Below are 25897 nucleotides of genomic sequence, written 5' to 3' on the forward strand. Positions count from 1 at the left end.
AAAACAAAAACAATAACACAGTGTTTAATGACGCACAACAAAGTGCTATGAGCGTAATAACGGAATGTCAATAGTGGAAAAGATGCGCCATGTTGGACAGGGACACTTCTTCCGCCTCACATTGACTGCACATAGCCGAGCCCACCACTCAAATTTTTTCCATGAGAAGCAATATCAGGTTCCATTACAAATATTTTCGTTTGCCGGCAGATGTTCGAATTTCTTCATTCAGCTGTGTGAATCCTTGCAATTTAACCCTTCAGAGATTTTATATGTGAGAGTGGACGGCCTAATGCCAAAAGCTGCCAGTCAACTTCCTCAATACCAGCGATATTCGAGTGCACTGGCACCTACATCAGCCAAATTTCAACAGCACCTGGCTATATCTCCACACTAACTGGCTTGATATGGCTTTGTTGTTTAGTGCTGATAATGCTGGCTGACTGTCGGAACAGATTCGAATGGTACGATCCCGCCATTTTTGTCGCAAACATTTTTCAGCTGCCAATAAAATACCATGTATTTCCGCGTGGAATATGCTGGTCATCAGAGCCATCTGAAGTTTGCTGAGGAGTTTCTAGATGGACGAATGATCGTATAATTGGCCGCCTGTGCATGCGCCAATGGTATCAAGCCTATATTCGTCGTTAGTTGCTTTCCGTTTCACTTCCAAATAATTGGGAGGTAGATTTAGGATAGCTTCGAGTGCCGCGGTCGGTGTAGTACTCGATGCCCCAGTAATACTTAGCCAACCGAGCGTCTGAATCTGTCGCAGCTGTTATTAGCAAAGTTCAGTCATACGAGGTGTGCTCAACAAGTTAGGTGAATTTTTATTTTTATAAAAAAATATTTATTTATTCATCAATATTTATATTGTCCTCTTCAAAGTAATCCCCCCCTCATTTGTGCAAGCGTTTTTCCAGTCCTTGAAGCATTCCTGATAAACACTTTTTAATATAGCCTTGAGCGTTGCAAATCTCCATCCTTTCATAGGTTTCTTCAGTTTTGGAAACAGGAAAAAGTCGCAGAATGCCAAATCCGGTGAATATGATGCCTGAGACATGATTGTCGTGTTGTTTTTGGCAAAAAAATCTCTTACAAGCAACAATGAATGAGCAGGTGCATTATCGTGATGCAAAAGCCATGAATTGGTTTCCCACAATTCCGGACTTTTTTTCGTATTGCTGCTAACGAACAGACTGATATACCAACATCCTCAGCAACTTCTCTTATGTTAATTCGACGATTTTCCAAAACAATTTTCTTCACAGTTTCGACGTTATCATCTGCTGTTGATGCGCTGAGTCGTCCAGAGCGAGGTTCGTCATTGACATCTTCTCGGCCATCTTGGAAGAGCTTGTACCATTTGTAAACATTTTTTATACTTGGAGCAGAGTCACCGTATGCTACTGTCAACATCTTAAGGGTTTGAGAGCACTTTATTCCATTTTCTACACAAAATTTGATGCAAATTCTTTCTTCTTATTTTTGTAATTATGGCAAATCGCCGAGCACATTAAAACACGTCTAACTTTTCTATCTGCTAAACCAAACTAAGTATGCTATATACTTGCTCCTGGATTTAGTGCTTTCACTTTAGCTTGGAGTCGAAATGTACTCCTAAATAGTTGACTGCTTGTACCAGCTGGGTGGTGATTGGTAATCAAGTGGGTAGCGTGCAGTTGCCCTACCTGACGTTCCTAGTGAACATCACTAGTCCATTCTTCTTAGCGTTCACCGTGGGTCAATTACGCAGGCACCAACTGTGGATTACATGCAGAGTTGCTGCGGCTAAATCGTCCGCAAATGCTTGTACGAAGACCTCTGTGTCTTCCAGGAGGCATTGCAAGATATCCCTTACCACGGGTGATAACAGAGGAGAAAGAATTCGTCCCTGTGGGCACCTCCACAAAAATTTGATATACTCTCAGATGGAGCATAAAATGTAGATAAAATAAACGACTCGCACAGCACAAGAACAGAAAAACTGTCTAACCCGAACGTCATGATCAATGGAGGAAATATCCATAATGGATAATAACCTCGTTTGATATCTTTCTCTAAGGTACTATAACTGAAGCACATCCTTTGAGGAGTTTCCGTAGTACCACGGCATCTCATGGCCGACTAAATTTGAGATGTCTCTGTATGAGTTCTTATAGATTTAAGATGGTGGAAGTTTCTACAGATGGTAATCGCTCCTTTATGAATAATTGCAAACACGACATGAGTGCGAGTTATATCCAAGTGAAATCTGTTTTATGTATTCAGACCCAAACTAGGTCGAAGGGAAATAAGTTCTGTTTAAGGATTGAGAGAGTCCTAAGTCTGCATCCAGTTGATGTCGGACCGGACCAATTGGACGAAACCCCTGGTAGCAGAGGGCAGAGGTAAGGCAGCGTCAGCTGAGATGCCTCTGCCCTTGAAGCACTTGCAAATGACTTTTTTTGAATTTTTGGGTGTTTAGCATCAAATGTGGAAGAAAGTTTCTTCCCAATTTGTCCGGTCCGACGTCAACTGGATACGGACTCCTTCAATCCTCAAACAGAAATAACTTTGTTAAATTCATATTATATTTATAATTTTGAATTTAAGAATTTATGTATAAAAGAATTTGGTTAGTAGATTACGGCCATACACGTTAGCGGTTCAGTTCACGGGGAGGAAAGACGAAGAAATGAAATATCAATTAAACATGAATTTGAATGCATTTATTAAAGTGAAATACTGTGCAATACTTGCGATAAATTGAGCGGTATCATTTGCCATGTGTTCTTCCCCTACCTTTATTCACTTCTTGCAATGCTTCCACTGATCTTTTCATACTATATATTTACACTTAAAATTCGATCACTAACACACCGACCCAGGTTCGGTGATTCGCATTGGGCGTTTGTCTGCCTTACAAAATTTGATCGAAAGGGGGCAGAATCTAGATTTTTTTGTCTATTTGTTGCATCGAAGTAAAATTTCTGAGGAATTTAAAGTCCAAAATGGAGTTTGCAAGGGTTACATAGCGGCGATAATATTTCTTCTTGTTATCGGTGACGTTCACCATTCTGCCTTGTCTGGAGGATGTGGAGCGTTTCAATGAACTATGGCATCCTTCCTTAAACAGCTCGACTACCCTGATGACATTTGCTTGCTCACTCACCGAGTTATGGACCTTGCCCAACTGGCCCTAGACATGGGGAAGGAGTCGACTAGAGACGGGCTGAAGATAAATCCTAACAAAACCAAGGTTTTCATTCTGACTGCTCATCGAACTTTTCCAACTTTAATTTTGGTGTACTCCAAGTTGATGTACTCCGGCAGTTGTGTCCTGTCAAAAATGAGTTTAACATTATTAGAGGGGATAGCTTTATTTGTTTTTATCTGCATCTTTTTTTCTAAATTTTATGCCCACTATTTTTATTGGTGAATGTGATTGCTTTTGGACTTAAGCTTCCGAAAAGGATAGGAGTTTCTTTTTGATGATCAAAACGGTTTACAAAGTTTTGGAGGATGGGTGATTTTAAAAAAATTGATTTGATGTCAGCACACATGGTAAAGCAGTTGACGCCAATGGCTGCATCACAATAAAATTTCATTTTGAACAATGCTAACGTTCTTGATATCTAAAATGTTGGTTACTTTGGAACCTTTGATTGTCTCAAAAAGCTTTGATTCATTCAGGCTTCTATTATTTTCATCAAGAACCACCTGTGCTACATACGGTCTATCCAAACATTATTTGGATAGGATTTATTCCCACATTTCCGCTGCAGGAAGCATTTAGGTATTGTTTCACATCTTCCACGTATTTGTGCCATATCGTTGGATTATCGATAATTAACTATGTTAAAACTGGTATGATGTTCTCGTTTATACGTTCAATTTGTCCATTTTTGTGGGCAGATACGGTATACTTTCTTGATTAAACGGCTGCTCGAATGCCTTGAATGTAAATGCTAGAGGCACAATTTTGCTAAAATTATTCGCGGCGGATTCGAGTTTCTCTGAAGACTGATTATAACTTTTTCAACTGCAGAGGACATCCTTAGGTGCAGCCAGAAGAATTTAGCAAAGGCATTGTGAATAGCAAACACGTGATTTTAGGAATTGTTTCTTCAGAATCTTCCTCGATATGTGTACTCTCTTTAAACTTTCTACTAGCTTGATGGACTGCTTCGCTACAAGTCGTTATCACCAACTATTTCATTGGGGTCGGTCGCCACTGTTTTATTTAGATTCAGTCGGAGACTTATAACACAAAATACTCGGTCCAAAATGGCATCGTTCCAGATAATGTCTTATTATATCATGCTGCATCGGTGTCCGTACGATACACAGCGATTTTCTATAAATATAAAATTTTACTTTTCAAAATACTATTATTGTTATTGATGCCACCAAATATTTTCAGCAGCTTCTTGGTTCCCTTTTAATTTGTTCAATGGAAAAACCTATCTCCTTGAAGGGTCGATATGTATATTTCAAAGATGATCCCAGGGTGCTTGAAGAAATTAAATTTGGTCATTGGATGTCGGGCTGTATATTTTACACTCATTTTCTCCACCGGAACATGAAAGAACGCATTTTTCAAGTCGAGTGTTGTGAAAATTGTTGAGTTTTATAAACGGCCAAGCTATTCTTCCATTAGAGGGAAAAATTGTAGTCGATGCATGGTCCATGATCCATGTTCTAGTCTTTTTTTTGTACTATCGACTTCTGTCTCCAGTAGATTGTACCTGATGCTCAGTGCTATCTTCAACTAGTTGGAACGCTCGATTTTGTTACTTATTGCATAACTTCAAATATTCGTCTCCCTTTTCGCGTCAGATTGTCCGGTTTCTTCATTTTGTTGTGGGAATGGTTAGTCGCGTCGATCAATGTTTCTCGAATTATTTAGGATTTCATGGATGGATTTCATTGATTTTTGAAATGTCCAGTTACACTTCTTAAAAGTTACTTCTACCCATTCTGACGGTTCATCGTCGATTAATGCGTGTAGCGAGGCGCATCGTTGTATATAACATGCATTACGAGCCTCAATTCAATATGGCCCAGTTTCCCGTTTACCAGAATATCCCGGGTTCGTTTATGTATCGCAGGATTTCTGTTAGTGAATGTGATGTCATCCGCTGCAGCTGGGGGCGCCTCCAACTCAGCATCGAAAATCTAATGTTTGATGGCTTCTTAAGCGGGGCATTCACATAGAAAATGTTTCGTGGATGCCCCTTCCTTGAACAATCTAAAAAGCTAGTGAATTAAGACTAGTGAGATGTCCTGGGAGTCTTCTTGATTTTCGGTAGGATAAACTTCGTAGTATGTTTCTGTTTCTGTTCTGAGAGGAAAAGTTTGGTGGGTTTAGCAGAGTTAAGGCTCTTCCACCTACCATTATGCGAAGCTTGTTCCCAGTTTTTGATAGCAGCATGCAATGCTACTCACGCTCCTATTGCTGGTTCCGGTCCAGACATGGGGGAGAGTGAACCCTCTTTTGCTATAGCATCCGAGAAGTTACTTTCCTATATATTACAATGACCGGGTACCCAGATTTAGTTCTGCCGTATTAAATCTAGAAACGAAGTTCAATCGATTTCTACTTTTCTGAACGATTTTTAAAGTCATCAAAGGACTGTTCAACACCCTCAATGCAGCTTGACTATCGCTGCAGTTTGCGATGCGTCTGCTCTTAAACCGCTTGTCAATCATCCAGGTTGCCGCCCTTAGGATCGCATGTATTTCAGCCTGAAAGACCGTTGTATATTGTCCTCAGGGGAATGCCTACTTTTCATTTTTATTCGAGAGATAGACTCCTGCTCCAGAACCCTGTTTTGCTTTTGAGCTATCGGTGTAGAAGACGTCAGTATATCCTGACACGTATTCTTGTGGTTCGTCCCAGTTTTCTCTTTGTTTCAAAATAACTTCATATCTTCTACCAAACAGATGCATGGGAATCCACGAAGCAGAAGGCATTGTAAAAACTGGATTCAGAACGCATTGGATTTACTGAAAATCCATGCCTGATGCATATTGTCCATTACAGTATTGGCTGCACAATATTCGAGGGTGCTCTGGCTTTTAGGACCAATACCACCAATTTCATCATTTTGTTGTCAAGTTTTTCGTAGACACTGAGTGTTATAGAGTGATTTAGATCTTCTTTTGTTAAACTCAAATGAACATTTTATCACGATTGCAAATCTACCAATCTATGGCATTTAATTTTTGAAATTTATTTAAATATTGCCCGCGACTACGTTTTCAATGGTCCATTCTGATGTTTGAGCATAGCACTTGGTATCTTACATGTTGACTTCCAAAGTGTAGATTCAGATAGGGCCATCCTGTTAACATCAAAACTTATTAAGATCACGGGCTTCAATTTCAGATAACAAATATTCCGTTATCATGGTTCGATAGCAGTCCTTATTAGCAGTTACGTTATGTCTGGCTTGATTTTTGAAGGAGTATGGACCGATACTTCCACCGGCCCATACACCATACCAACATCGTTGTTTGTGTGGTTATAGTGGTAGCAATTAAAACTCTTCCTGGTGTACATTAGCCCCAATCCAAATTTTGTTTACTAAAGTGGATACACTTAGTCAGAAATGCGCCGATTATATGCACCAAAAATACCTATAAGTCGACGAAAGACTTTTAACTGAACGTTGATTTTCATAGTATAACTGAACAATTTGAGACTATGTTGCGACGTGATGATGATTTGCCAAAGAATACTGAATACAAGTGGCATGACAGTTTGATACCAGCCACACGTGATCTGTTAAACAAAATTCTATAAAAAAGGTGAATCATCCTTTATTTAATGTAGGTTAGTATCAGAATCGGTTATAACGTCTGTCAAATAGCTGTACCAATCTGGAGGTTTTCATGTCCACCAATTTCATAGTATCGCACTTTATTTTTGGAATTTTCGAAGGTGAAGTCGAATACGTATTTGCGATTTGACCGAATTTACCAAACAAAAACAATTTTGTGTTTTATCGGGGCACCTACGAAGTATTTCCGTTTGGCGCCAAGGTATTGATATGAACATTTCTATCAATCGAAAGATTTGTTATACTTGATTTCCGGAGTGACCTTGAGCGCCTTCTTCGATACATGATTTTTTTCGGCCTCGGCCTTCTTTTAGCACGATATTTACTTGATTGATTGTTTGTATGGGTATACCCATTTCTGTAATAATGCATTTGATGATATTCAAATAGTCAGAAATCAAATTTTTAACACGACGCTCTTTTCCAAACAAAAGGAATTATTTTGACAGCAAACATGACCCAGCTCATCTGCGACCCAAAGTCTTTTAAAATCGATTGAATATCCCCAAATGAAATATTGGTGATATCTATAAGACTTTCAATATTAAATTAACTATCAAATCGAAGGACATCTAAAGTGCTTCTCGCCATCAACGCGTTTGCTTCATTCTTGAAACAATTTATACCAATCAGAAATACTCGCACTCCAATATTTCGAAAGCTCATACACCATTTTTAAAACGAAATTTTATGTAACTTCTTTTTTGATGATTTTTTAAGTCAAACGTCAGCAAAGTTATCTCATTAACAACTAACGCTGTTACAAAATTTGAGACAGATGTAAGATAGCTTATCAAGTTTGTCCCTTAACAAAGGACTCCATATTTGAGACTATATTCAAGAGATTAGATTTTCGTCTGCTATTTGTAGTTTAGCCTAAAATTGATAGACAAAGGGTAGCTTCCTTCAAACTACAATTTTTGGTTTTAAATCTAAATATATATTTCGGGAGCGACTTATCCCCTTCATCAGAGCATTGTAGTAGCAATAATAATAATAATAATCGTTGGGGCAACAATTCAATTGGATTAGGGCCTTGAAGTGTGTTAGAGCACTTCATTCAAGACCGTAACAGTGCACTCAGCTATCCGGGCATCCATTGCAGTAGCAATGGAAGGGCTTTAATTCTCTATTCTCGTTAATCCGCTTCTAAGTTGCGGAAATCAGCTCCTTCCAGACGTGGCAAACGATCTCATTTGTACCGGAGAAAAGCTCTTTTGGCGGCCCAATACTCATCAATTTTCAATGTTCAAAATGTCGTTCAGTCAGTAATATCATTTTCTCACAGCCAAATGACAGCGAGTCCCGAAAGCGGAACATGTTGAGCATCGGGGGTCGAAGCTCCCAAGTCTGCGAGAAGATTCGGACGCAATGCTCAAGCGCAGGCAAGTTACCTACGCGAATTCCTAAATATACTGCTGATGTAATCGCGATGTAATTGTTCTGATATACGTTGTCGATCATTTGGGACCCAATTGGTCTTATAGGAGGCAACGTGCTTGAAAATATGCCACCAATAACAAGGCAGCAGAAAGTCCCAACCCCCTCACCAATCCTATTGCCGGTCTTCAAAACCGTGTTTGCCCATCACATATTCAACCAAGATGTTATCAGACCCCGCCTTGAGGTTAATATCACCCAACACTGTAACAACACTGAAGTTGATCACCCTGGATTAGAAACTTGCGGTTAATATTTTATCTGAAATCGGTTCTCGGGACATAGGTGCGTGCATAGCGGATGCCATAAGCAATAATCCCACATTGGATTCAGCCTTATTTTCCGTAGGCTTGCCAGCGCACAAAAATAAAGCGTGCATGAGAGAGTCCAGAGTCCTACTGCCTAATCCCAGGAGCAAGTTGACGAAAGCAAAAGGATTTACCATAGTCGTTTTGGAGACAAGGAATTTTGAGAATTGCATATGATTAGCGCGTAAATCTCTAATCCTTTTAGTGGCCAAAGGGGAATCAGCTTCCCGTGTTAATAGCAACTACAATTAGTCCAGATAGAGTTGCCCCACCTTTTCGCTGAGACGCAAAAGTGGTACACAGCTAATCAGCGTAGCGATTCATGGGCATGGGACCGTCAATCACGGTTTTGCTACTCATAAATTCCTATTACAAGGTACGGTGCCATGACCACGGTTTTCTTCGTCCTTTGTTATCGAATCTTCACAAGGATATGTACTTTTACTGGGAAGATGTATATCACTTCTTTCTGTTGTTACCTGGTGATTTCAGTGTCAATTCCCGGGGACACGCATTCGACTCATTGCTGGGCATATATGCTTCTGTCCTCCGTTGACACTGGTCCATGGTTCTTGCAATTTTAGAGTAAATACTCTTTTCTGGGCAAATTCTCTACCTTTGCTATAGGCCGATAACGGCATAAATAAGTAAATTGGGGCTTTGAGTTCCACAAAGTTTCCCTGGATCGGTACAATATTTATGGGTCACCGATTCTTATTTTTCTTTGCATGGAAACAAAATGTTTGAAATTCCTTTAAAAATTAAGAAACGCCGAATTTATTATGCTCAGAATTGCTTGAAGGTTTTCCTTTTTAAAAGCTGGTTCCAGTGGGCTTTTCAGTGTGCACTTTCTTTTTATATTTTTATTTGTAAAGATAACAAAAATTATCAAGAGGAGCAAAGGACAGTTTGTTTATTATTACTTAAAATATTTTTCAACATCCAAAAAGTAAAACAATTGAAAATTCTTGATTCATAAAGCAGAGGCGACTCATTCGCAAATTCACTTCATATAAACTTTACTACGCGAGAGTGCGTGTGATCAGGCCGGCAGTTGGAGCAGAAGAGAGGTGCGGCCTCTCTGTCTCGAAACAATGAGATTCCCTCACCGCTGGCTCTCCACTCTCGTGGCGAGTACTAGAAAAGCCGCGGAGAGCGGCGGCGGCATCATCCATCCGCTCGCCGCTGCGCCACACAATGGTTTACTTAGTTGCGAGATACTTCACGCCCCACAGCTTAACAATCAGACGCGACAAAACTTTGAGATCGTTGATAATTTCTACGACGATGAAATCCGCGCGCGGTTGTTGTCAGCCAACAGAGCCTATTTCAGCTTACAAAAACTGTTCCACTCGAAACGTCTCACCATAGGGTCAAAGCTCTTACTGTACAAGACAATGATCTTGCCAGTCCTCATGTATTCCTCGGTTGCAAATTAGAGATTTTAAAATTTATTCCTCTCAGGTTATTTGAAATTTGCTCAGAAAATGTACTGAACGTGGTGAAATTTAAACTTCTTCCTTTGGTTATTTGCGAAGAAACTACAAAACTGAATTTTACTTTTTTCAAGTTCTTTTCTTTAAATATAATTTTGGTTTTTGTGAACTGGAATGTTTTTTAGTTTTCAATATGACTATGGCTATGACTTCCTAGAAACTCTTGTTCACCGTGGTTGTTTTTCAGTAGTGCGCACACGTTTAAATGGATCGTTAATTGATAAATTGTTCATACGTATGTTGATGCAAAACAATTAGTTTGTAACAATACTTCACAAAAACCTCTTATGTATGGAACATATTCTTGGAAAGAATTTTTCTAAATAATTTTTCATAAATCTGCTGCGTATCATAACTATAGGACCACCTTTGACTTGGTTGACTTAATCGTTCTTTGTATTGTAAGCTAAATGAAATTCTGAGTGTAATTATGCGGTGTTTCCAACGATTAATTATTTGAAATAATAAAGAACTTTTTTTCTTTTTTTCGTTGGTGTTGATATTTAGTCTTGCAAATACCGATATTTCGAAAACCACTTGTTCCCTTCATCAGTGCTAACAAGTCTTGTTGTTGGTGTAGATATTTCTTCTTGCAAATACCGATATTTCGGGAACCACTTGTTCCCTTCATTAGTGCTAGCAAGACTGTTGTTACCGATATTTCGGGAACCACCATGAAGGGAATATCATCAGTGCTAACCAGTCTTTCGGGAACCACTTGTTCCCTTCATCAGTGCTAACAAATCAAGTGGTTCCCGAAATATCGGTATTTGCAAGAATAAACGAAATGAAATTGTTCCTTCCTGAAGAACGACTTTCTAATATCCTTGTCAATACGTTTGTTTATAATTTTATCGATAAAACAACGGGAAAGTGCTAAACACGATCATTGTCCAAGGGTTCTCCGTTAGTTGTATGTCTGATGAATAAGCGGGACAAGTCAACAAATTGATTTGTTGAGTAAGGCAGTGGCTAATTCGACAACTTGTATGAATTCGAGCATTAGTTTTTTTAAATATAGAGTAAATTCGAAGTAAATAACGAGTGTAAGGCAAAAATTGTATATAAAAGTGTTGACAAGGGTTTTGAAAGTCCTTTCTTCAAAAACAAATAATTTCATTTAGCTTAAATTACAGTGAAACGTTAACCAGTCAAATCAAAGGGAGTCCTGTAGTTACCTTAGTAGGTCAAGATTCCTCGAACAAGAATAATCTATTGTATATTTTTTTATATCATTCTTCGGGAAGATAATATATGAAAAGTTCTAATACTTTGAGTTCAGTGAAGGCACAAATAACAAAACGCTTTAGACATCATAAAATTCCCGGATTGATATATTTTATACTGCTTTTGACCATTTTCGCTCAACAATGGCCTACCAAGTTAAAGTTCAAATCATTGAAACTCAGCAAATCCTAACTCAATAATATAAAAAAAAAACTATACATGCATAATGTGTATCAAATAATTGTGATGATTACTAGTAAATTGCTCCATTTCTCTTATTAGTATTATTTCTATTTCTTTTTATTTATGTTAGTATTCGTTTTAGTTCTAGTTGTTGTGTACTTAACCCAATTCGTTTTATTTCATTATTTTTTCTCTCTTTACTTTTCTTTTTCATATATGTGTATACACTGTTATTCTGATGATGAATTAGTTTATTTGGGCCGACGATATAACTGAATTCAAAGTGTTCCTTACCAAAACTACATACGTAGGAGAAACTAGTTGTGAACACACACGTAGAAAACCTAATGAAAAAACCAGACAAATTTAATTAAAATGATCAAAACTTTCTGCAATTGGGAAGAAAAAATTGAAAGAAAACAACAGAGAAAGATCATTGTTTAATTTTCTTCCACTTTTTTGATTATTTTTTGGCTTTAGATATACATATTTTTCCATCGTTATGTATTTTTTCGTTTTTATGTTTTAAATATTAATACCTAATGAAAATTCTAATCTATTTTTTAAATATGTCTAGTCATGCTAATTTTACTTTTTTTGAAAAAAAGTATTCAAACCTAAAGCTGTTGAAAAATGCTGATATCGATGTGAAAGTTTCTTTCCTGCAATATGTTGAACATAACCACTTTTGTCTGTGTAAATACTTCAAAGAAGATATGTATAAAGTAGATAAATATTAAAAAAAAAAGAAACTTAAACTGACATTAGATTTCACTTTGTTCCTTTTTTTAACCAGGAAGATATATTTGTTCGATTAATATTTAACGTAACGTTCAAAAACGGGCTCATGTGGTGTTGACTATGTAATCTACGCCTTCACGCCATTGATGCTAACAACGAAACATTACAAAAATATAGATTATGTAACATTTTCCTAACAAATTCCAAAATTACCATAATTTAGTATTAAAATTAAAGACATTTAGCTTATTTTCTATAGTTTTATGTCATTTTACAATATACATCACATGCCTTACTAAATATTGGTTCGAATTTTATGAACTCAAATGGGTAATTCATAGCATAATATAAAAACCTCTTACCTATCCGTTACTAAAAAAATATGGCCAAAATAATACATGCAACATTTTCAATAATAAATGAAAATTCATATCACATATTTACATCTATAATAGCCACACAATTGCTTTACTTACATTTTTTTATTCACAACGGCAAATGGAAAAGTATTTAAATTGAATAAAATCTGTCTGGTTTTCAGCAATCGTGTAAAATGCTTACAGGACATCCAATTTATATAATAATATGTTTCGAGCGGTAAAATCATTACTCAGTAGTTAGGAAACTTCAACAAATCGAGTTTAAAATTTGCCTGGGCAAAAGAGGCTTGCAGTACAGGAACTGATTTTAAACCTACCCTCTGTCGTTGTGTTGTTTCCAGGCTTTCCTAGACGCTGAAAAGAGTTGCGCGAAAAATCACCTTAGTTGGTGATGTGATATCATCATCAAACATCACCTTTCATTACCCTAACCGTATGAACCTTTCATGCAAGAGAAGGAAAAAGCAAGAGATTCTCATAAACTAAAGTAAAATTTCTTCATAGGCAAAGAACAGGGGATCATGATCAAAGCAAAGAATTTATATGATTAAAAGTTATTACACACAAAAAAGCCAAACTATTTTTCCAGGCCAATGCCATCCAAGACAGCAGGTGACCACAACACTAACAGCTGCATTGACACTCGGCAGCTGCCACCGCCACTTGTACTAGAAAGAACGATATGATGTATCAATAGATACACCACAGTATCGTTTGGTGATGCTTAGTGATATCTTGTGATGTGATATCACAGCGGCATCAACATTATAAAATATTACTTATCACAAAAGTAATATCATTATTATTCGTCCGCTAGTGGTGATTCGAGATGTCGTAATGTGATGATGTTTGGATTGCGCTCGGCAATGGTAAAGTGATATTACACTCTGAAATAATATCACTTTTTTGATATTTCATACATCACCTGCCCATTTCTAATGCCAAAGCGATAACTCATCTTTATAATGGTTTCTTCGATGGATTAAATTTAAGATACAAATTCATAGTATTGTTCCAAATAAATTACATATGAATCGTTAAATTGCTCTGTCCAATCTGTACTACGCCACTTCATACTTCACTTTGGCTATATACATAGTTGATGTTCGCATCGAATCGTACCTCCCACATTTTTTCTCGTTGAGTTGATTATGCGCATGCTCATCGTGTCATTGAGTTTGTGTTCTGTGATATAGTGTACTGAGATTTGTCGCGTTTGAAACGGTTCGAATTTGTCGCCTCTTTTGCGGCGGTTCGCCTGCTTTGTGATAAGTCGCATCACTCACTTGAACGAAACAGCGTCTGAAATATCATAAATTGGGGAAATTCACGGAAACTTAGAAATATAATCATAAGGTAAAATTGCAAAATAAAAAAAAATAGCGAAAAATAGCAAAATAAAAAAAATACCCCGGAAGCTGCGGGTGGGAACATCCACGATGGATTACATCTTCATCCGATCCTTTTGCTTTTAGGCAATGCTAGATGCTTTTTGCGATTGAAGTCTCGGGATCCGCTTAGTTGTGACAAATTCCGGTCCATGACACTTTTTAATGGACTTTTAGTATACCTGGCTTATTTTCACTTACACTTGCCTTATCTGCACTTCACTTTCTTTTGTGGGCCTAAAGATGGTCCAAGAAACGACAAAGAACCTCCAGAGGTGAGGTATTTTCCTTCTCCTTTCTTGTCAAGGGTAACGGGGCAACCTTACGATTCACTATTACTGGAGTGATTCAACCATTATCAAATCCGCGTCTTCACCAAGACGCTCGATTGAGAGTTCATATATATCTAAATATTGTTCCACTGACGTTGATAAGCTCGCTGAGCTATTTGGGTTTATCCTCGTCCTTCTTTCTGTGGAATGTCGAATCCGAATCTAGCTCCACGTTCCGATCATTTCTCAGGCATCTCTGAAAATTTTAATTTGAGCTTGAAATATATAAATTTGTGCAATCATTAATTCGAACGAATCCACGGAGTGTTTTTAATTGTTGGGTTTTTTTAATCCAAAGGGTGATTTTTCGTATTGCATTTTTTCACCTTTAAAAAGTTCTATCAAAGTGCACGAATTCATTTGAACACTTTTTCCACTGTTTTCTTTAATTCTCAGTCAGGCAGTTGATGGTACTTTTCCTTTCTACATTGATGGACAGACTATTGAAGGCGTTGATCAATTCAAATTTAGGTAGCATTGTTTTTGCCGATGGTCGCACACAACTCGATGTAATTCGATACATGCGCTTTCACTCTTATGTCCAATGTCTGAAAATGTAAGCATCCCAACACCAATATCAAGTCGAGGCTGTTCCACACCAATCTTCTCTCTGTGCTGCTAGATGGGTATATGAGAGTAGTATAAGGAAGTCGAATGCCAGTTTGGGGAAAAAAATTTCCCCGATAATTTAAAAGAAACTTTTTTACTTCTTGACATATTCTCTATTTACAAAACGTTAGCACTACTTATCACCGATTTATTATTTCAGAAATCAAAGAAAATTAATTGTATAAATCAACTTTTGAAAAGAAATTTTATTTTTCTTTCCGACTGTGGGTGGTCAATGGACATTTGCCACCCCAGTCCCATGTCAGGCCATCAGCTATTTCTACGACCATTGAATGCAGCAGTAGAGGCGAATTCACAATGGCACTCAATGGCACTAATTTGTTAAGCCTTCGCCGCCTTTATTAATGCTCTACAGCCTTTTCCAAATCTTGATTTCCAGGATGCTATGACTCCAAAATCTCCATCGTTACCACTCTGTTGTTTAATTCCTGAATTGTCTAGTGTGTCTAGTTTTCCCTCGATTATTTTTTTGGGTGCACCTTAGAATTCATGACTACTCGCCATCGACCTTCATTGCACTTCGTAATGATTCTTCTAAGAACCTTCCTCCCACTATCCCTCAACCCTTTCTTGAATGTGACTAAAATATACTAAACTAGATTTCTACGATGAAACGTTTATGTAATCGATGTCAGGAATGTTTGCTCTCTTAGTTTAATGTTTAGCTGTTTTTTGTTGTATCCGGCGGTCTAAGAGTCCAGGCTATCAGCTCTCAGCCATAATTTTAAAATCCCCCTGGATTCATCCGTTTCTTCATAGAGTATGCGATGGTCGACCTCATGGAGCTCATCAACTTGTGCGCAGGTGCGGACGAGTGTCGGGTGGAAGGTTTTGATGAGTCGGAGATTGTCCCTCAGCAGACGCACCAACCCCGACTCTGCGAGACCCGATCTCTTATCGAAGACTGGATCACTTGTGAGTCTTGAGTTCTCCCCGTATACCAGCTCCGCGGGGCTGGCAGCCAATTCCTCTCGGCGGGTTGTACGTAGGCCGAGTAGGACGAGAGGTAAAACTTAAGTCCAGGACGGATCGTCGTGTGCCATAATGGCGGCTTTCAGCGTCCGGTGCCATACCTTTGTTTAAATTCATTTGACTGGAGAAAGAGTATAATTTGAATAATTGCGTGTTCAGATCACGTTGGGGTCACCAATGAACTGCTACGTATAATCCAATATCTGGGGCGATGTTCTCAAGGCATAGCACACACCATATGAAATTTAGTGTACTAAATGAAATGAAATGCAAAATCATCCGAGTTTTCCAAATACTAATTTAAATGAAATATTTTATTGAAATATTGAAATATAATACAATATTTTAGAGAAAAGTAAATCACTACTAATTGTTTTAATTCACTGTTATCAATGCACGCGCCTGTCCGCAGTCAAGGCTGGAGGCAGAAGAGACCGATTATTCTCCATGCGGTCCCTCTGCCTCCAACCAACCGCACTTTTTCACCGCTGGCTCTCCACTCCTGTGGCGAGTTCTAAAACGCGTTGAGAGCGCCGTTTCGAATGCTGCCAATTCTGCTGCGCCACAAACTCTGCCTCTGCCTTGCTATGCTCTCCGAAAATCGGAAAGGGAGAAAACAATACATAACACAGTTGACGCGCTACCTTATCCACTAAGAAGACAATCCTTCTGTTTTGATTTTCTAATCTTTTCTCATTCCCTTAAAATTTACTAAATGAAATTCATCATTTAAATCTTTGCTATGAAAAATAGTGAATTAACAAGGTTTTCATTGCAAAGAACGTGGTTTTCCATTTGGCCAGATGTTGTAAAAGAGACCTGTCTCATCAGTGAGCTTGAAAACTTTTATCAACTGTGGAAATGAACTTTTGATCTATTCATGTCCTGAAATTTCATCAACTAAGGGTTTCTTCAATATATTTTTTTGAAGGAAGGAATTTTTGCGTTTTGTGTAAACACAAAACCTTATTAAAATCGGTTTACTGTCTTTCTGCCCGTCCGTCTGTCTGTCTGTCTGTCCGTCACACGCATTTTCCTCGGAAAGGGTTATAGCGATTGACACCAAATTTGGGAGGAATGTGGAAACTGTGAACGCTCACGCATACAGTGAATTACATCCTTTTATGTCGAATTTAAGGGGGGGCCCCCATACATGCAAAAGGGGAGTGTACATTTTTTTTCATCAAATATAGTCATGTGGGGTATCAAATTAAAGGTCTCGATTAGTACTTTTCAAAGCCGATCTTAGTTTTGACATTCGCTCGAAGGGTGGGGAGCGCGGGGTCTGAGTCGGCTGAGTCGTTCTCTCACTAAACAATATCATTCCTGCTCTAAGCGGTTCTGCTTGTAATGAAAGCAGTAGCGAATCTAGGACCTTCATAGGAAAAACCACTTGTCTCGGGATCCAATATACTGCTTTTCGCGGCTCTCTTTTCTCGCTGCAAATTGCTTTGAATATATGATATTATTCCTTTTATTATTGCCGTATTTTTTTATTCCGCTTTCTCTTCGAATTTGTTACCTTTTTTGATTGTGGTATCCTGGAAGGTGGAAGCAACACGCAACTGACTTCTGCCCTCAGAGCAGCGTGGTCGTAAGATGTAACCAAATGTTGGTTCCCTCCTACTTACTAATTTAAAAAGACATCGTGGCCGCGAATTATATTGAAAAAACTACTTGTTTAGAAATGCTGAGAACTGAGAACTGAATTTGGAAGAAGCAGATCTTAAGGCTTGTCTTGTCGCACTAGTTTTTATTCGGAAAACCTCTTCGCTGCTCGAGTGCCAAATACAATTTCACTTGATGTGAAGATAGAAAAAACACGAAGATGTTGCTTTCGAGGTTTATTTGAAAAGACTGGCAAATGCGTATGTTCAACAATTACATAATCTGAATTACAGAATTAATGCTTATTCAAGAAAAGAGTTTCTATGATAAAATTATGTTCCCATGCGCCTGGCTACGTGACTACGCAAGGTCTGAAGAAGTCACCTTGCGTAGTCACGTAGCCAGGCGACGTCCTATGTGACAACTGCCTAGTTAAGAAGAATGCAAAGCAGTAAGAAGAAAGTTTGTCAGATTTTGGTTAACTCTATCGTAAGTGAAGTGCTGAAATCGCTCGAATACTTGCGCAATGTCTAATAAGCATCGTAGTTATTACACTTCTTAGTGAGGTGCTTTACGTTGTAGTTCGAAATAGTCAGTACTTCTAAAAGCGGTATTACGGTTGCTTGCGTAATATTGGCCAGAATGATGGGAAGTACTTCAACAGCATTGCTCGTTGGTTCGCTTGAGACGGTGGTTTTGTCAGAAACGTGGGGCTTTTTCCTTGTCTCATCGTCGATGTTAATTTTGATTTCCATGGCCACGAAACGAGTTCCATTTAAATTAGATAAATTTGAATTTCCATTCATTTGAAGAAGTTTAAAACGCTCCCTGAGGAGGAGATTTTCACCGCTTTTTTTTATTACTTATCACTTGGCTTGAACACTAGTAACCAAAAGATCACTTCATACTATGGCACAGACTAAAACACGGCTGGTAACTTTGGTACCTGAGAAACATTTCTGTTTTTAAACTTTATTGGAATCAGTCAAGTACCATTCTGTCTGTCCGTCTCTTTTTTTCCGGAGGTGGAAATCTTTAAAAGACACTGGTACATTAAATCCGGCGGGTGGGATTTTTACCGACTGACCGGTTTTTTTGGTTTAATACAGCTGTTTGTGACCAAGCATCGTCATGGAACAAAATCGTACTTCAAATAGGAACGCCTCTCTATGCTTTGCTCAAAAAACGTGTGCACCTCTTGCTCAAACATGATACTATTAGCCACAAATCTAGTCTAGCGAGCCGAACTAATTTACTGTCCTCCACTTTACATCCCCATCCAACATATATCAAGACGTCACATTACTCACTTCACGTACAGGGTGCGTACGGTATTTGAGGACAACTTGACAGTGAAACTAAGCTTTTAGTTTGAACACGAATGAATGAATCTTGACGAATTTTTTACACAACATTTACTTATTATATATCGATAAACTGATTCAATAAAATTTTCATTAGCCAAATGGCGAAACCGATCCCGACGAGCCGACCCCGCTTGTGAACGGGACAAAAGCTGAAGAAAAAGAAGAAGATTAGTTGCAATAACCTCCTCGATCCGGGTCCGGAAACGATTGCATGCTCGAATCAAATTCTGCTCCTGACCATAACGGTATTAATTGCAGCCTTCAGAGAAGAAATAGTGTTATGAGGATGATTGTTGGTACGCAATAATCTAGAGGATTAAGGTCTGGGGAGCTAGGCGGCCATAAGTTCGGTGTTATGTGGTCATGGAAATTTTCAGCCATCCAATCTTGTGTTGCCATCCCTTTGTGTGAAGAAGCAGAGTCTTGTTGAAAAATGTATGGGCTCACCGCGAACACTATCAATGCAGGGTTTCATTACTGTCTCTACAACCTCGATGTATGCAGCAGAATTCACTGGAAGTTCTTGAGTGAAAAAGTGAGGTGGCATGACATGTCCTTTATTGCTCACAACACCCAAAACCATAACAGTAGCTGGAAACTGCGTGTGCATGACAACAGGAACCTCTGTACGTAACAGAGCCATCTGTCATTTCTGCCGTTGGCCTTTTGGTCTTGGTCAAAATTTTTTTTATCAGAAAAAAACCATAACATCTCAGACGCTTCAGGGTGTTTAATTTTGTTTAGAAGCCGTTTTGATGGGGTAACTCGCTGTTCCCGTGTTTGCTTCGACATAAACTGTTGTCTGCGCAAAACGTAGAATTTATACCGGAGATCTTTTGGGACAAGTCCACGGATAAGACGATCAGAAACATTAAGCTCCCTCGCAAGGGCCCTTATTGATTTTGAAGGGTCCTCGTCAATGATCATTTGCATTTTTTGAATAAATTCTGCAGATTGGACAGTGTCAGTACGCTGCATGTGCATTTTGCGTTTTGCAACAGATTCTGTATCGCGTCTGATGCTTCCAATTCACGGCGAACCTTATGAATGAATGAACGGGCGCACTTAAGAAATTGGAGATTTCTAAATCGGTGTGATTTGCACATATAGCGACGGTAAGCGCATGTTTCTTCATTTCTTGAGTTAAATTGTAGTCCTCCGTGTCTTATCTGAAAAAGAGCAAAAAGAAAAATAATGGTTTCAGGAAATTATAGCGACAAATATGCTTGACTTCAAATACGGTACGCACTCTGTATTAGCCGCAAATTTAGTCTAGTGAGCCGAACTAATTTACTGTCCTCCACTTTACATTCCCATCCAACATATATCAAGACGTCACATTACACACTCCACTTAGAAAACATTAAAAAAGTGATTCGCCCTCGTACTTTGAACAAAAACGGGCTTAATTGAAATTTGGGAAGGAACGTCAAAATAACATCTTCAGATCAATTTCCAAATATCATCAATTTATTAACTTGTCCCGAAAAGATTTTGTCTACATTTCTATTTTATCTAGAGGTTCTGCTTTCATTTTATTAGGTTGTTGCAAATGAAATGGCCGTTTTGGTACTAAAATTTGAAACGACTGTAACGCTTACAAACATTTATTTATTTAATCAAAATAGGTGCCAGTCGATTCAAAATACTTCTTCCAACGAGATTCAAGAGAATGTATGCCAATTTCGTAGAAGTCCAACGGTCGGGTATTGATAAATTCGTCGAAGGCAATTTTGACAGCCTCTTCGTTCCTAAATTGTTTTTCCGCCAAAAAACGATCCAAATGCTGCAATTCATTCAACTTTTGAACCGTTGTTCTGGATTCATGAGTTCGTGAATTGCCGTGAAGGAGTATCACACCATCACCGTTGACCAATCTCGGCCGTTGAATACTCAATTTTTGGTGCATTTCCTTAAGTTAGGCACAGTATTTCTGTGCATTTATCGTTTCTCCAGGTGTCAAAAAAAATAGTGGATAATTCCATCTGTAGACCACCAAACAGTTACCATTACCTTCTCCGGATGGAGGCTCGGTTTCGGCATATGCTTCGGTGGCTCATCAGCATCTAACCATTGCGCTGATCGACGACGATTGTCGTATAATATCCCCTTTTCATCACATGTCACTATTCTGTGCAAAAAGGGATTGCTTCTGTTGCGGGAGAGTAAAGAACTGCAAATGCCCATTCCAAGCGCCATGTTTTACTCCGTAAGGGCTTGCAGTACCCATTTGTCGAGCTCTTTCACCTTTCTAAGTTGTTGCAAGTGCCGGGAAACTGTCAATAGTGTACGCCCAGTTTCTCTGCAATGTCTCTCACAGACTGACGTGTGTCGGATTCGCCTAGCACACGCAGCTCGTCATTATCAATCGATGGTCCTGGATGTCTCCGCTCACTTTGAAGGTTTATGTCGTCTGGCCCGAATTTTTCAAACCACCGCCGTATGGTTCGTTTGCTTACCGTATTAGCTCCAAATGCGCTGTTAATGTTCCTGGTCGCCTCCGCTGCTTTATGACCGAGTTTGAACTCATACAGAAAAAGTATACGTTTTTGGCTCTTTTCCATCCTTTTTTCCTTTTCATTCACTGTTATCACAACGATGGTTAAAAATGAAATGACTACTTGATTAAATGTAGAAATATTTATACTTCATTATCCGACACCAACACCGCCAACTGGTGGTGGTTTGATACAGCAAAATCGCAACTAACTTCACTTGATTTCATTAGGAAATTTGAAAACTTTGCGAGAAACTGAAATGCTCGTGTACTAGGGAAAATATGATCTTGACATTTTGATTTTTCGTTAATAAAATAAAATTATACTTGAACAGTTCGAAAAACAACTTCTTCACTTTCACTGCTTATAGTCTTAAATATTTTAAAGTATCAACCTATCTTCAGTGGCATCGTGGAGTCAGTTCATCTACTGCACTTAATGTACATATTATTACCTTCTTAAAAACTGGATGTCCTGTAGGCCTTTAACTACTTTGCTGTGATGGCGCTAGCAACTTCTTTGCACACAATTGAGTTCATATCAGTTATCAAAAACATTACAAAGTACAATTGAAATTATATATCACCACAGAGTACACATTCGCATAAAATTTCACAAAAACGATCTTTTTTAAATTTATCTTTTCATTTGTATAACTTTTCTCAATTTTTCGTTTTTTATTAGTTTAATTTTGGCCAATATGCAAAATACCAAAGTTTGTAATATTTTTTCCTAAGAAAAAACACGAAAAAGATATATTTTAAACAAGAAATTCATTCAACGGAGCACAATCTTATCTGTTAATTTAGAAATTTTATTCAGTGCAAATAGACATAAATTTTCAATAAAATATTGTAATTTGCAAGTGATCTGTTGATGCTTTATATGTATTCGAAAATTTTGTAGAATTTTTCAACAATTTCTTTGTGTTCTTTTCGGTTACTGTTTCCTATATTTCTCCTTCACAAAACCAGAATTTCATGCTGTATACAAAGTAACACTTCATTAATTTTTCCTACAATTTATAAATATTGAAGTTGATATTTATATGTCCATACATTTTAAGTGTTGTTATATACTGAAAAGAAATGATCAAAATGTATAAATTCTATTAAACAAAAATAACAATCACATTGACGAAATGGGGAGTATTGAAATACTCATTAGCTGGAAATAATCGATTTTATCATAATGGAAGAGAATAATAAATCATAGACATATTAATGCTATATATAGTTAAAAAAAAGATATAGAGAAAAGTACTATCAAATTTAAATCATTTAATGAACAAATGAATAAATGTATATCACAATGAAAGGAAAAAATATTTAGAGTATTGGAAATATAAGCAAAGAAGGAGAATCAATAATGATAATATGAAATTTAAGTAAAAATACTTCAACTGAAGATGATGAATATAAATATATATTTTGAATTGCGAAAAACGGGAATAGAGTTATGAATTTAAATGTGTGTGCGCACTAACCCAATCCTCTTCTGTCGCTGTTTGTGGTGATACTATGTTACATAGCATTTCTCAATCACTACATTTCATTTTGATTGATTTAAGTTCTATCTAATCAATGCTAATTTAATTCCACCAAATTGCTTCTTTGATTTTGCTTAAAGCAAATCTATTGAGAGAAAGTAAACATCTTAGTAGATTGCTTTACATATTGATTTGCGAAATAAACATTCAAATATGATGAGAACTGCTATGTATATAAGTGTATGGGATTTACTGAACTCAAGAAAGACATTTATCCTTTGAAGTTGTATAAATCTTGCACTGATATCTTTAATTTTCTTGAGTTCAGTCATGGATAGATCTATTCGATGCTTAGGTACTAATTTACTTTGGCAAAATTAATTCATTCTGCTGTAAATGTGTGGTAGTTTTGTGGTTGTCCTTAGAATTGGTTTTTGTCTTGAATTTTATTCTTGACTCCGGCTGGATGAAGTTTAGTAGATATGATTAATGGTACATAAAATACGCATTTCAATGGGGTGCAATTGTGGAAGAGATAAGGTAGGGAAGGAAACGCGAGCATCGAAGCATGCAAATATTTATATTTGAATATTACGGAATTCGGAAGCATGGCACTTCAAGGTGGTTTTGTTTTAAAGCTTTTGTGAGACATAAAATTCAATGTCTGTCTTTTTTTCGACTGGGGGAAATCCATCATGGATACGCATCTGGAATCTAGGACACGCATGCCGAACTCTTACCAACTAAAACCTCCCATATTGGTATTGCTTCGCGGGCTCTAAATGAGCTGTTACCGCTTTGCATAGCGTTCATTGCGGTAGCTCCCCTTCTGTGCTTCTTCTAGCTGCTGGTGGATCCGTTTCACCATTGCAACTACTGCGTCCTACGCTGTATTTGAATGCACCATGTACCTTACCAGATTTTCCACCGTTAAACGAGTGTTTACCTCTTTTTCAAACTTTTTTCTTGAGGTTTTAAATCTTGGGCAGGTAAAGAAAACGTGTTCTGCATCTTCGACTGCACCTTCACAGGTAAGACAATCGGGCGATTCATCGAGACCGAGCCTATAAAAGTACTTCATGTACGCATCGTGTCCGGTTAACAACTGAGTCAGATCGTAGCTCGTCTCATCGTGGTTCCGCATTGTCCACATACTTATGGCTGTGTGTTCATCGGCCATTCTCCACCTGGTCCCATGTTGTTTGCCATGCAGCCAATGTCGTCATACGCTCATCATCATCAACGGTGCAACAAACGGTATCCGGTCTAGGCTTGCCTTAATAAGGAATTCCAGGCATCCCAGTTTTGCGCCGAGGTCCACCAATTCGATATCCCTAAAAGCTGTCTGGCGTCCTGACCTACGCCATCGCTCCATCTCAGGCAGGGTCTGCCTCGTCTTGTTTTTCTACCATAGATATTGCCCTTATAGACTTTCCGGGCTGGATCATCCTCATCCATACTGATTAAGTGACTCGCCCACCGTAACTTATTGAGCTGGATTTTATCCACAACTTGACGGTCATGGTATTTCGTCGAATTCGTCGTTATGTAGGCTACGGAATCGTCCATCCTCATGTAGGGGGCCAAAAATTCTTCAGAGAATTCCTCTCTCGAACGCAGCCAAGAGTTCGCAATTTTTCTTGCTAAGAACCCAAGTCTCCGAGGAATACATTAGGACTGGCAAGATCATTATCTTGTACAGCAAGAGCTTTGACCCTATGGTGAGACGTTTCGAGCGGAACAGTTTTTGTAAGCTGAAATAGGCTTTGTTGGCAGCCAACAACCGTGCGGGGATTTCATCATCGTAGTTGTTATTGGTTGTGATTTTCGACCCTAAATAGGAAAAATTATCAACGGTCTCAAGGTTGCAGTTTCCTATCTTTACTCTTCCCGTTTGATGTTGTTGGTTGGTTGGTTTTCGATGCTGACGTTGCCACCATATACTTTGACTTGCCTTCATTGATGTGCAGCCAAAGATCTCGCGCCGCCTGCTCGGTCTGGATGAAGGCAGTTTCTACGTGTCGGGTCGTTTTTCTCATGATGTCGTTGGAAGGACTTAAAGAGGATCGTACCTCTTGTATTTACCTCAGCATCACGGATCACTTTCTCGAGGACCAGGTTAAAGAGGACGCATGATAGGGCATCCCCTTGTCATAGACCGTTGTTGATGTCGAATGGTCTTGAGAGTGATCCTGCTGCTTTTATCTGGCCTCACCAATTGGTCAGGATCAACCTAGTCAGTCTTATCAATTTATTTGGGATACCGAATTCTCTCATGGCCGTGTACAGTTTTACCCTGGTTATGCTATCATAGACGGCTTTAAAGTCGATGAAGAGATGGTGCAAGCAGAAATTCGGCTGTAATTCCATCGGCTCCTGGCGACTTATGATTTTTAGCCGATGAATTGCGCGGACTGGTTCTCCTATACTTGGTGGTGGCAGTATTTGTCCGTCGTCTTCAGTTGGCGGGACCTCCAACTCGCCGATGTTGTGGCTGTTCAGTAGTTCATTAAAGTACTCAACCTATCGCTTCAATATGCCCATTCTGTCGGAAATCAGATTCTCCTCTTTGTCTCGGCAGGATGAGCATCGAGGTGTATAAGGCTTCATCCTGCTGACTTGTTGGTAAAACTTCCGCGCCTGGTGCGGTTGCTGCCTATACGTTCGAGTTCGTAACTGTTGGCTTTCCCAGGCTTCCTTTTTTCGTCTGTGAAGGCGCTTCTCCGCTCGACGAAGTTCGTGATAAATCTCTGCGCATTCTTTGAGAATGCAACATTACTCGATATGCGGCATTCTTCCATTCCTTTGCTAGCTTACATTCATGGTCAAACCAGCCGTTCCGACTCCTTTTGCGACACGCGATAACATTCTTCAGGTGGTTGTGAAGATCATTTGTTGATGCTTCATCTATAGCTCCTCTGTTGACTGCGGTTATTCCGGCATCCATTTCCCTCTTATAGGTGTCGCGGAGGGCTGTATTGTGGATGGCTTCATTGTTAACTCTCACCTGA

The 25897-nt window shown here is 38.6% G+C and overlaps 1 protein-coding gene across 2 annotated transcripts in view; it reads left to right on the plus strand.

The window, feature by feature from the left end:
• LOC119656195 (AP2-associated protein kinase 1) overlaps positions 1-25897 on the plus strand; it is a 96498-nt gene that overhangs the window by 55395 nt on the left and 15206 nt on the right. The window contains exon 8 of one of the 2 annotated variants that reach the window (XM_038062578.1): positions 11732-16953. The exons of the other annotated variant lie outside the window; for it this stretch is intronic. Coding sequence (XP_037918506.1) covers positions 11732-11757 — 26 coding nt within the window. The 3' untranslated portion in view covers positions 11758-16953. Of the gene's footprint in view, positions 1-11731; positions 16954-25897 lie in introns of those variants that run through there. 2 annotated transcript variants of the gene reach the window in all.

Source organism: Hermetia illucens, chromosome 1 (genome assembly GCF_905115235.1).
Source record: "Hermetia illucens chromosome 1, iHerIll2.2.curated.20191125, whole genome shotgun sequence".
NCBI lineage: Eukaryota > Metazoa > Arthropoda > Insecta > Diptera > Stratiomyidae > Hermetia > Hermetia illucens.